At 35.6% G+C, this 13,425-nt stretch overlaps 1 protein-coding gene across 5 annotated transcripts in view; it reads left to right on the top strand.

The window, feature by feature from the left end:
* The window catches only part of RFX3 (regulatory factor X3), a 297,517-nt gene that overhangs the window by 48,216 nt on the left and 235,876 nt on the right, over positions 1–13,425 (top strand). Inside the window, exon 1 of one of the 5 annotated variants that reach the window (XM_068552214.1) lies at positions 694–726. The exons of 3 other annotated variants lie outside the window; for them this stretch is intronic. In XM_068552214.1, the coding sequence (XP_068408315.1) occupies positions 720–726 (7 nt within the window). In that variant the 5' untranslated portion in view covers positions 694–719. Of the gene's footprint in view, positions 1–693; positions 727–13,185; positions 13,198–13,425 lie in introns of those variants that run through there. One more of the 5 variants, XM_068552216.1, reaches the window with a different exon arrangement.

The following is a 13,425-nucleotide window of genomic DNA, read 5'->3' as shown; positions in this document are numbered from 1 at the left end:
ACAGTTTTGTACTTTTTATTTAAAAAAATTTTTATTGAGATATAGTTGATGTACAATATCATATAAGTAACAGGTGTACAACATTATGATTCACAATTTTTAAAGGTTATACTCCATTTATAGTTATTATAAAATATTGGCTGTATGCCCTATGTTGTACAATATATCCTTGTAGCTTATTTATTTCATACATAATAGTTTGTACCTTTTAACACCCTTACCCCATTTTGTCCCTCCCCTTCCCTCTCCCCACTGGTAACCACTAGTTTGTTCTCTGTATCTGTGAGTCTGTTTCCTTTTTGTTATAGTCACTAGTTGTATATTTTAGATTCCACATAGAGTGACATCATACAGTATTTGTCTTTCTCTGTCTGACTGACTTCACTTAGCATAATGCCCTCCAAGTCCACCCCTGCTGTTGCAAATGGCAAAACTTCATTCTTTTTTTCTGGAGTATTACTTTTCTTAAACTTAGCCATTGAGCTCTTAGTTTAGAGTGCTAAACTGAACACTCTAAACTAGTAATGTTTGACTGTTTTCTCCACAGTTCATTCTGAACATGGAACAATTAGAGAGGCACTGAAAAGGGCAGCAAAAATGGATATTGGCAGGAGTGAGGAAGGATTCAAGAAGCGTGGGGGAATCTGTTTTCAAATTTACTTGTATTTCTCTTTATTTTTTATTACAGAATTTCAGCTAAAAATCAATAAAGCAACAAAATGACAGGTATGTTAGATCCTTAAGTTATCTCCTTGAAAGACAGACGTAAGTAGAATGAGCTTGAATTATAGGAAGGACGATTTTAATTTGTCATAAAGCAGATATTCCCTTAAAGTGAGTGGCAATAGAGGGATATTTGGGATGTCATACTCTATAAAGATCTTTAAGACTGGAATAGTTATCTATTCAACTAAATATATGTTTTATCCTTGAAGTCTCTACCAAGCTGAAGGTTCTTTTAGCTGAAGCTGTTAATTGCTAATTGCTGGAAATTAGCTAATTAATTAGCTAATTAAGCTGCTAATTGCTTGGAAATGTATGCAATATGTATATACTTCTCTTATAACTAAATATGATATATGTAGTTTATGGAGATCCTTATATTATTTTTCAGAGATAAATTAAGATAAAAATTGCAAGTACATTTCAAATTTGGGATTATAGAAAGTACTAAAGTGTCCTTAATCTGAGAGGTAATATATATTCCATATTATTATGTGTGATTTAAAAATACTTGATAAAAAATACAGAGGAAGGCAGCCATTAGTTAAAAATGTGAGAATGAAGCTATATTCTTTGGCAAGGTGGTTTAGTGCAAACAGCTAATGCGTTTATGAGTTAGTCAAACCTGAGGTCAAATCATGGTTCACCCACTTATTAATTCAGTATCCTTATGTAATATGAGGATAATAACTGTTGCCTTGCAGCCTTGTGAAAACTAAATAAGGGATATATGTGAAGTACATAATGCAGTGCTTGGTACATAGTAGTGCTTAATAAATGATACACGCATGCCTTGGAGATATTGCAGGTTCAGTTCCAGAACATTGCAGTAAGTGAGTCACACGAATTTTTTGGTTTTTCAGTGCATATAAAAGTTATGTTTACACTATTCTGTAGTCTATTAAGTATGCAATAGCATTATGTCTAAAAAAATAATGTACATACCTTAATTTAAAAAAATATTTCATTGCTAAAAAATGCTAACCATTATCTGAGCCTTCAGTGAGTCATAATCTTTTTGCTGGTAGAGCATAGACGGTCTTGCCTCGACGTTGATTGTTGCTACTGGTCAGGATGGTTGTTGCTAAAGGTTGCGGTGGCTGTGGCCATTTCTTAAAATAAGACAACAGTGAAGTTTACCACCATTGATTGCCTCTTCCTTTCAAAAAGGATTTCTCTGTAGCATACAAGGCTGTTTGGTAGCATTTTACCCACAGTAGAACTTCTTTCAAAATTGGAGTCAGTCCTTTCAAAACCTGCCATTACTTTATCAACTAAGTTTATATACTGTTCTGAATCCTTAGTTGTCATTTCAACTATTTTCATAGTGTCTTCACCAGGAGTAGATTCCATCTCAAGAAACTACTTTCTCTGCTCATCCATAAGAAGCAACTCCTCATCTGTTCAAGTTTTATCATGAGATTGCAGCAATTCAGCCACATCTTCAGGCATCACTTCTAGTTCTCTTGCTATTTCTGCCACATCTGCATTTAATTTCTCTACTGAAATCTTGAACCCCTCAAAGTCATCCTTGAGGGTTGGGATCAACTTCTTCTAAATTCCTGTCAGTGTTGATATTTTGACCTCTTCCCATGAATCATGAATGTTCTTAATGGCATCTAGGATGGTTAGTCCTTTCCAGAAGGTTTTCAGTTGACTTGGACCAGATCCATCAGAGGAATCACTATCTATGGCAGCTATAGCCTTATGAAATACATTTCTTAAATAATAAAACTTGAACGTTGAAATTACTCTTTGATTCATAGGCTGCACAATGGATGTTGTGTTAGGAGGCATGGAAACATCCTTAATCTTGTTGTATATCTCCATCAGAGGTCTTGGGTGAGCAGGGGCATTATCAATGAGCAGTCATATTTTGAAAAGAATCTTTTTTCTGAGCAGTAGGCCACCACAGTGGGCTTAAAATATTCAGTAAACCATGTTGTAAACAGATGTGCTGTCATCCAGGCTTTGTTCCATTTATAGAGCACAGGCAGAGGAGAGTTAGCATAATTCTTAAGGGCTAGGATTTTCAGAATGGTAAATGAGCATTGGCTTCAACAAAGTCACCAGCTGCATTAGCCCCTAACAAGAGAGTCAGCCTGTCCTTTGAAGCTTTGAAGTCAGGCATTGACTTCTCTTCTCTAGCTATGAAAGTCCTAGATGGCATCATCTTTCATTATAAGGCTGTTTTGTCTACATTGAAAATTTTTTGTTTAGTGTAGCCACCCTCTTGAATTAGCTAGATCTTCTGGATAACCTAATGCAGCTTCCGCATCAGCACTTGCTGCTTTGTTCACCTTGCGCTTTTATGTTACTGAGGTGGCTTCTTTCCTTAGGCCTCAGGAACCAACCTCTGCTAGCTTCAAACTTCTCTTCTGCCGCTTCTTCACCTCTCAACTTTCATAGAATTGAAGAGAGTTAGGGCCTTATTCTGGATTAGACTTTGGCTTAAAGGAATGTTGTAGCTGGTTTGATTTTCTCTCCAGGCCACTAAAACTTTTTCCATATTAGCATGAAGGCTGTTTCACTTTTAATTTGTGTGTTCCCTTTTAATTTGTGTGTTCACATTTAATTTCCTTCAAGAACTTTTCCTTTGTATTTACCACTTGGCTACTTGTTTGGTGCAAGAGGCCTAGTTTTCGGCCTGTCTTGGCTTTTGACATTCCTTCCTCACTAAGCTTAACCATTTCTAGCTTTTGATTTATTTATCTTTTTAATGACATTTTTTTTGATGAGGACCATTTTTTTTAAGTCTTTATTGAATTTGTTACAACATTGCTTCTGTTTTATGTTTTGGTTTTTTGGCCTCGCGGCATGTGGGATCTTAGCTCCCCGACCAGGGATCGAACCCACACCCCTTACATTGGAAGGCTAAGTCTCAACCACTGGTCCTCCAGGGAGGTCCTGCTAGCTTTTGATTTAAAGCGAGAGATGTGTGACTCTTCCTTTCACATGAATACTTAGAGGCCATTGTAGGGTTTAACTGGACTAATTTCAGTATTGTTGTGTCTCAAGAAATAGGGAGGCTCGAGGAGAGGGAGAGAAAGAGATGGCGGAATGGCTGGCTGCTGGAGCAGGCAGAACACACACAAAATTTGTCAGTTAAGTTCACCATCTTGTATGGGTGTGGTTCATGGTGCCCCAAACAATTACAACAGTAACATCAAAGATCACTGATCGCAGATCACCATAACAAATATAATAATAAAAAAGTTTGCAATATTGTAAGAATTACCAAAATGTGACACGGAGACACAAAGTGAGCACGTGCTGTTGGAAAAACAGCGCCAACAGACTTGCTTGACGCAGGGTTGCCGCAAACCTTCAATTTGTAAAAAACGCAGTATCTCCACATGCAGTAAAGCAAAGCACAATAAAACAAGGTATGCCTGTAGTTCCCTTCATTCCCCCATAAGTCTTAATGTTTGTTTAGGAGTTTGGATCAGGAAAACCAATAGAACAGGGAGGGGATTAAGGGGCAAATTGAACTTCAGTCATTTGGGATAAAGATTCAACATACTTCTTGCATTTACTATTTAACTTCTCAAATTTCGCTTTGTCCTGCGGCGGTTTTGGTCCTACCTTGAGCAAAAGCTTCAATATCAGACTCACTCTTAGGAAGAAAGCCATATGGAGTTGTAAGTAGGAAACCACAGGTGAAGCAGAAAATATTAAATGTCTTCAGATTTTAACTTCTGGAAAACTCACTTTTATCGAAAGGAAGTAAATGTTTACTTAAAAGTTCAGTGTGACAGATGCATTAGTTTCTTGGAATTTATGGTCAGTCAACTCTCTGTTTTAATTAGCATAATTGTCTTAGGTTCCCTTCTGACTACTATTCACCCCTGTCCTTCCTGCTCCACCCCCTACTCCCCAGCTATCCTACATTATCTTCACTTCTGAATTTCTAAAGGCTCTGCAAATAGCCAGTTTCCCTAAGTTTGTGGTAAAAGTAATTTAGCTGCAAAACCTGAACAAAATGAGGTGAGGTACTTAAGGGTCTTTCTTTACCCCACTCTTTGAACATTCATTCATTTAGCTGCAGAAGTGTTAATGTGAATGATTATGGGTTGCTGCCCCAGACCCACCTGCAGTGTTGTGTATGGTATTGCTTTCTAAAATTAAAAAAGTTCTGAGTCATGTGACATATCTGAGCCAGTGGCTTCCAGTAGGGGGTTGTGAATCTGTTTCATTATTCCATTTTATAGATGAGAAGACTATGCTAGAAGAAAGTAAATTACCAAGGTTTGAATGGTATATTAAGATGTTAAGTAAATTATTCAGGTAATGCATAGTAAAGCCAAATTTAAACCCAGCAGTCTTATACCAGAGCCCATACTCTTAAACTACAAGGCTGTTTGGCCACCCAGTTGCCAAGGCAAGATTGAGCTTAGTTGGCACCAGTATGCATGTCTTGAGTTGACATAATTACTAATCTTTACTAATATAAGGAGGCATATACCTAAATATCTGTAATGGAAGATAATCTCCTTATAATTTGTATGTGAGTATGGACTATTAAGCTTTTCTGCATATTTGGGTATGGATATGTCTGATCATAGATTTCCCGTAGGTATATTGGAGCCCAGCCACAAAGGCTTGTCTCAGGTTGAGGTAGAAAACTGTCTAGTTTCTCCATTGTCCATCCTCATTATTTATCCTCATTTATTTATTATTATATTATCTATATCTCACTAAGTGCTAGAAATTGTTGTTTTGACTTTTTTCAACAAATTATTAATGCCTCTATGTTGTAGGCTAGAAATACAACGTTGAACAAGAAAATCATGGTCCCTTTCTCAGCAGGGGACACTTGTCATTGTGGATGGGACAGTTCCTGGTGGGTTATCCTATGTTGTAGCATGTTTTAGCGACTGTGGACCAAAATGGCATTAGAACCACTTCCCCTCCCCAATCACTGTGACACCAGAATGACCCCAAAGGTTTCCAAAGTCATCAGGTAAGGGATGGTGGGATGGTGTAGTGGTTTATCTTGATGTTATTCATACTCAGCCTTGAGGATAGCAGCTGCCCACTTGTCCATGCACTATCCAAGTTGAATAATTGATTTTAAGCATTTCTTTTTCTAGAATACTGGCTTCATGCAAATAAATAGAGCTGAGAGAGCTACAAAGCAAATAACTAAACTGATTACACTCCGGGTACAATGGCTAAACTGAAAAGCAAGATTAGTTGTGGATAATCTTACCAATGGCTAATTGAGAATTCTCCTTATACTGTAAATAACGAGCGTAAGTTAATAAACTCCCAAGTTAACATACCAAGATGATGCTATATTTTTTTAAGCTATAGAATCTAAGTCTCTAGGACTTTATATATGCAAATTATTTCTTAAAGACATACAGCACATTTATGCTAAGTATATTTTGTAGCACAAACATTTCTGCTTTGCTTTTATTTTTTTAAGAGAAATTTTTAACAAAATTACAAATTTAAATAATTTGTAAATAGAAACAACTATGAAGGATATATGACTTGAATTTGTCATTTGAAAGAGGAATAAAAATAAATTTTCATTCAGTGTCCATATTAACTGCCTTTTAATCAGTATTTTATATTAAAAGTAATAACATTTGGAAGTTTACAGAGCCTCAGGCTTATGACAGTTGACATTTAAATGACAATAATTTTATTGTATTATGATTACAAAAATTATTTATATGCTATAAAACATTCAGAAAATCCAGAAAGGTACAAAGAAGGGAGTAAAAAAAATATCATTCTGCTCAAAGCTTACTACACATCTGCTCACAAGATTATTATTATCATCTTCTGAGAATTTCTCTCAGTGAGTATGTATGTGCTCACTCTGGCATTCTTGGGTGTGCTTCTCTCCACATATGTGCACGCTCCCTCTCCCTTACAAACACAAAAATACATGCACTTTCTCTTAAAAGTTGGGTCATCCAATTTGTTTTTTAAGTTTGACACTCATATCTTTTCATGATAGTAAATAACATTTTATGCATTCTTATTGGCATATCTACTTAAGCAGCTCTCTAGCTAGACATTTAGGTGGTATCCTGTATTTTGGGTTTATGATTAATTATTGTATGTACACCTTGTGCATCATCCAATTATTTTCTTCATATGAGTTTTTAGGAATAGAATTGCTGGGTAGAAGGCTGGGTACATGTTCAGTGTTTTTATCAAACACCAAATTGCTGTCTAGACAGGTCATACCATTTCATACTTCCAACACTAACACTTTAATGTTTTGTTTCTTTGCATGCTCTCTGATACTAGGTGTGATCAGTCTTTGTAATTTTTTTTTGTATTTTTGCCAGTCTGATAGTTGAAAAAAATCTCACTCATATTTGCTTTTCTTTGATAACTAATGGCATATTTTTTTAAAGTATATTAGCCATTTGTATTTATTTTGCTGATTGTCCACTTATATCGTTAGCACACTTTCCTATTGGGTAGTGTCTTCTCTTCCTCCTCCTTCCTTCTTTTAAATTTCGAGATTTCTTCATAATATAAGGATGTGAACTTTTATTTGTGATTCGTACTCTACGTATTTTGCCATTTAAAGATATTTGCTATTTTTCTCTTTTTGGTTTTGTTTTAGAAATATTTTACTATGTAAATGTATACCTTTTTTTTTCAATTGGTATTCTTACATTATAATTAGACCATTATAACTCATGATTCAGTAGATGGATTAAAGATTAGATATTTTAAAAAATGAAGGTACTTTTCTGATTGGAAACCATTTTGCAGATGAGGAAGGTGATGAATTGCTCATGTTAATTGGATATGTTTGCTGTAATTCCAGTTTCAGCTGCATATAAAAAAAGAATTGTGAGAGAGATATTTTGATGTAGTTAGTTGTAGTTACTTTAAAGCCAGATAGTCCTGGCTTTGTTTATTTTTCTTTAATTTAGATGAGAAATACTTATCAAGCACCTATTATACATTAAACATTCAAAATGGATTTTCCACTTATTAGCTGTGTGACTGTTGGCAAGTTACTCTAAGTAGTCAGTTTCTTGACTCAGTTTATTTATTTGTAAAAGAGGGATAATAACTACTTTGTTGAGTTATTGTAAGGGTTAGTTATAGTTTAGTTGAAGTATTTAGCAGCACCTGACATATAATTAGACAACAATACATCATTAGTATTATTGTTTTTATTCTTTATAGTAACAATACATAATTTTAGCCCATTACTATATATAATACCATTGCTGTGGTAGTAATTTAGCATATGAGGTAATTAACTATGATTATTATAATTTTATTAATAGAGAGAATGGAGCCTAGCTAGACTGACTATACTTAGGATCCTGTCAGATAAATATTACTTCCTTATATTTGTATAGCAGTTTCGTTTTCAGAGCTCTTTCTCATTTCTTGTTTTATTTGCTCTGTACAGTCTTCCAGTAAGAAAAGCAGGGCCTGTATAATTTTCCATTTTGCAATTGAGGAGCTGAGGCTTGTAGAGAATGACAGACTTGTCCAAGGTCATATGGCTTATAAGTGGTTAATCAGGTTCATTTCCTTCCACCTATAGTTAAGATTCTCACTGAACCTAGATTGACCTTCGGTATGGGAAAGAACAGAGAATAGAATCTGACTATAATTGATGAGTCTTCATTTAACTTTAGCCATTTTATAGTTTCTTGTGTTTGCTCACATTCCAGTCATCTGAACATTGGCTTTAATGTTTTAGTAGTCTATTATGTTGATGGTGGTTACAATGAACCACATCTCTGGGTATTCACACGCTTGTGAAGTCTCTTTCCTTTCAATGTGGACTGGGCCTGTAGCTTATTTTAACAAACAGAGTGCAACAGAATTAGAGCTGTCTGAAGTCTGGGCATAAGCCTTAAGAAAGCCAGGTAGCTTTTGCTTTTATGTTTCTGGGAGACCTGAACCATTATGTCAGAAATCTGGCTACCTTCCTAGAGAGACCATGTGGAAATGAGGCCACATGGAGACAGGGAGAGGGAGACAGGAAGAGAGGGAGAGAGAGGGGGAGGGGGGGGAGAGAGAGAGAGGCTCTGAGGTAACATGGAGACAGAAGCCCTGTCACCCTAATCCTAGTATTCTAGCTGAGCCCAGTTCCTACCTGCCAGCTGAAAGCAATTGTGTGAGTGACCACCAGCAAGACGAGCAGAAGAACTAGCTGAGCCAGCCCAGGTTGCAGAATTATGAGCAAAAAACATAGTTTTTGTTTTTGTTTTTGTTTTTTTGAGCAATAAGTTTTGTAGTGGTTTGTTACACAGTAATAGAAAAGCCAGAGAAGCATGACAGTGTACTCGAAAATAAAAGTCTTGCTGAACGGTGTTTCCCTTTCTTGGCCTATTTTGACAGTTTTGGTCTTTTTCTGGTTTGCTAATGTCAGGCAGTGTTGAAGAGAGAGAATAGTAATGAATAATTTTTCCTTTCCAGAAGCTCATCTTACTGAACCTTTAAGTACACAGGTTTGGCTGATACTTGGGTAAACCTGAGGTAAACCCAGTCTCTCTGTGCTGAGTCTCTTCAGAGAAATCTCAGGAGATTGGGCTGCTTCCTATTTTCAGGTCTCTGATTCTTCTTCTCTGTTGAATTTCCTGCTCCCAGTCTTTTGTGACTCTCTTTATCCCTGTCAGAGTTGAATTGGATTTGGCCTAGGTTAGCCAGCTAAGAAAAGATGGCGTAGTCTTTCTTCCTCTCTTGAACTTGTTTCTGTTGTCCACAAAGACTTGGGAGGCCTTTTGGGGCTGAGAGTAAAACTAAGACATGGACTCACCTCAGTTTCTGATCATTTACATATTACTTAACAGGAAAGATATGCTGCAGTGAAACATTACTCGTGCAGTTTATCTTTTCCCTCTCGTAGACCAATTTCTTCCTATTTAACTATAAATACTGCATATTTTATTTTCCCATATAATTAAAATTATAAAATTGTAAAAATAAAAAAATTGCAAAGTGTTTTGTAAGTTTCTGCCAGAGATGAGAACCAGTGAACTAAACGCTTATAAGAATAATTTTTTAAAAACAATTTTGTTGTTGTTAAAAATGCTTTTTTGTTTTAGAAAAAATACATGAAGATAGATTTAAAATATTACAAAGCTTGATTGGCTTCCAGATCGCTGGAGTGAGGGCCTCAGTGTACTCCCTCTCCCTCTAACACAACAAAAACGCAAAACAACTAAAATCAACCAGTTCAGAATTCTGGCAATTGATCAAAGCCAGAGAATGAACTGAAAATTGTCTATCCAAGAGAAGACTACTGAACCTTGAGATGACAGTGGCATCTAACTTGTGCCCACCCCCATTCTCCCTCCTTCCCCAGCTTGTGGTATAGCAGAAACTGGCAGCATTGCAGGCAGTGGAGAGATCTGACCACTTTTGGAGATCCATGAAAAGCACCATCCCTAGATCACAGTTAATATTTTGTCTGAACTTGTATCTCCCTGGGAAAACTCAGTTCTCAGAGAGTGATTGGCTATTGATTTGACTTAGAGCTCAGCTCAGCTGGGGGAAGAAAATGCCTACCCCCTGGGCTTTACTGAAACAATAGCAACTGTTGGCAACATCTCCACTGTTTAAGGCTGTGATTTCAGGTGGGGCAAACAAGAGCCTGGCCAGGAATGTAGAAGGAAATCCTGGAGGATTAGCCAACCATAGGGAACTTTGAAAAGCTCCAACATATTTGTAGATATCTAAAAGATTGCAGATGTGCAAGGCTGTGCATATGCCCAGGAAAGACCTGGGAAAGGAGAGGATCCACCTCTGGCTGACCTTGAGGCTCTGTGCAAGAAGGAAGTGAAAGCTAGGGCTGTCTTACAAGCTACCAGAAGTTTGAAGGTGTGGCTTCTCATGAAGGTTCCTTTGGCTTTGGCAAAGGGTGGAAGATATACAGGCAAGGCATTTAAGGAAATCTTCTGACCAGTCACTGGTTGACCACTAAATTATACTGATCCAGGAAGCCAGGCTTAAAAACAAAAACTTAGAAGAATACTCAGTGGCCACATAATACAGAGACTACAGAATTAGTTCATGAAAGTGCTAAACAAATAAGCAGCACCAAGAAAAAGAAGAGAACTAGTGAGAAAAAATCTTAGTGGGTCAGTGTAGAAGATTCTGCTACCAGAATTGTTAAAATACATTATCTAGATAGCTTGATAACTATCTAGTTAAATAGATAGTTTCAGATATCCAAATAGATATCTAAAACTATCCAAAATGTCTAGTTTTCAACACAAAAATTATGAGAAATAGAAAAGTATGCTACATACATGGGAAAAAAGTGAAAAACTAGCTAACAGGAAAGTGTCCCTGTGGGCCTAGATTTGGACTTAATAGACAAAGACTTTAAGTCAGCTGTTGTAAATATGTTTAAAGAACTAAATGAAACCATGTCTAAAGAATTAAAGGAAAGTGTGAAATTGATATCTTACCAGAGAGAATATCAATAAGCATAGAAATTATTTTAAAAGAACCATATAGAAATTTTGGAGTTTAAAAGTATGATAACTAAGTGAAAAATTTACCAGAGGGGCTCAGGAACTGATATGAGTTGGTAGAAGAAAATATTAGTCAACTTGAATGTAACTCAATAGAGATTATCCAGTGTGAGGAGTAGAAAGATAATGAAAATGAACAGAGCTTCAAGAGACCTATGGGACACCTCAAGTGTACCAACACACACATAATGGGATAATGGGAGTCCCAGAAGAAGAGCAAAAAAAAAAAAAAAAAAAAAAAAAGAAGCAGAAAGAATGTTAAAAGAAATGACAGAAAACTTCCCAAACTTGCTGAAAAAATACTAATTGACACATTAAAGAAACTTAGTGTACTCCAAGTAGAATAAACCCATCATAGTCAAATCATAGTCGAATTTAGACATCATAGTTAAATTTACGAAAGTGAAAGACAAAGAAATCTTGAAAACATGCAGAGAAAAATAAGATCAATAGCTGACTTCTTCTCAGAAACCACGGACGCTGGAAGACATTTTCAAAGTTGAAGGAAAAAAGCTGTCAACCAGGAATTCTGTATCTAGCTAAAATCTCCTTCAAAGATGAAGGAGAAATTGACACTTACAAATAAACAAAAACTGAGAGTCTGTCACTAGCAAATGTGCCGTATAAGAAGTATTAAAGGGAGTCCTTCAAGTTGAAACAAGAAGACACTAGGCAGTAAACTTAAATTCACATGAAATAAAGAGCAGTGGTAAAGTTAACTACATAGGTATTATGAAAGACATAATATAAAAATACATATAGATGCATTTTTCTTTGTAACTTATCGTCTCATGTTTTAAAAGACAACTGCATAAAGCAATAATAATAAAACTGTTGATGGGTTTATAACACATAGAGATGTAGTTTGACAATAATAATAAAAAGGAAGGCAAGGGAACAGAGGCATATTGGAGGAAAGTTTTAAATTATTATTGAAATTAGGTTAGTATAAATCCAGACTAGAATGTTTTAAATTAAAATGCTAATTGTAATTTCCAGAGCAGCCACTAAGAAAACAAGTCAAAAAATTATAGTGAAAGAAACAACAAGGGAATGAAAAAGATACACTAGAAAATATCTACTTAACACAAAAGAAGGCAGGAAATGAGAAAAAAAAAGATATTACAGAGCTCAAATATACCCTTAAAGAGTAGAAGTTACAATGTGTAATTTCCATGTAAAATAATATGTTTATATAATCTTTAAGGAATGTTACCAGTAGAGAAAATTGGTCAATGGATCCTCTTTGGGGCTTAATTTTTTGATGCGATTGGATACTTATCAATAGATTTTTAAAATATGGTATAAGAAAAATGCACCAAAGTGAGGTCAACGTGCAAAGATTCCATTAACCCTGGGTTCTTAAAATGTAGCTTTGTTTCCCTGGAAATGAAACAGTAATGTATGGAAATGAGAGATTCTCTTTATTTTGTTTCTGAAAGTTTGGGTATGGAAAATTTAGTTCTTCCCCTTCCTCTAAATATGGAAAAGAAACGATGAGAAAAATGCTTTGGAGAAGAGAGGAGATCATGGGAAAAAGGCATCTGGAGATAAATGCACATAGGAGAGGGTTGTCAAAAAGAAAAATGTTCTGGACAGAATATTTCAGAAGTCTTGAGAGGTATTTCTGCCTGCATTTTCCATATATTGTTGATTCTGCTCTCCATGGGTGCCCAGCCCAAATGCATATGTGATCTCATAACAAGGATTGTTCATTGTTCAAGCAGCCACACTTATAATGTCTTACATATGCCTTCAGAAAATAAAACCCATGTTTAGCTTTATAGTGTGAAGAAAGTTTAATTATATCAAACAATACATGTAATCTCCTTATTATAGGAAAAGTGATTAAATTGAATTTTCTTATTACTGATTTAAACTATCATTTAAAAATGCAATTCTCAATCTGTTTTCAGTCCCAGCACAGTTGAAGAATGTAGCACAGTTGCATCAGTAATGATGGCTCACTCAACGGGGAGCGTCTCTCTGGGTGAGAATAAGTAATATTTTAAAAGTCCTCCAAGTAGTTCTGATATGGTGTACCTCCTTTCCATTATAAGTAACAAATTTAAATCATAGAGTCCTAGAATTTTATAGAAATTAGTGTTATTAAGAGATTATGGTGATTAAAATTGAATCTAGTAAGATTATGTTGTTTCTTAAGCAAGTTAGAGTGAACCTTTTTAGTACTTTTTCTATAAGCTTACCAAAGTTTTCA

Source organism: Eschrichtius robustus, chromosome 10, assembly GCF_028021215.1.
Source record: "Eschrichtius robustus isolate mEscRob2 chromosome 10, mEscRob2.pri, whole genome shotgun sequence".
Lineage (NCBI taxonomy): Eukaryota > Metazoa > Chordata > Mammalia > Artiodactyla > Eschrichtiidae > Eschrichtius > Eschrichtius robustus.
Note: the sequence above shows the minus strand (reverse complement) of the source record. Positions and strands in the feature narration are given on the sequence as shown.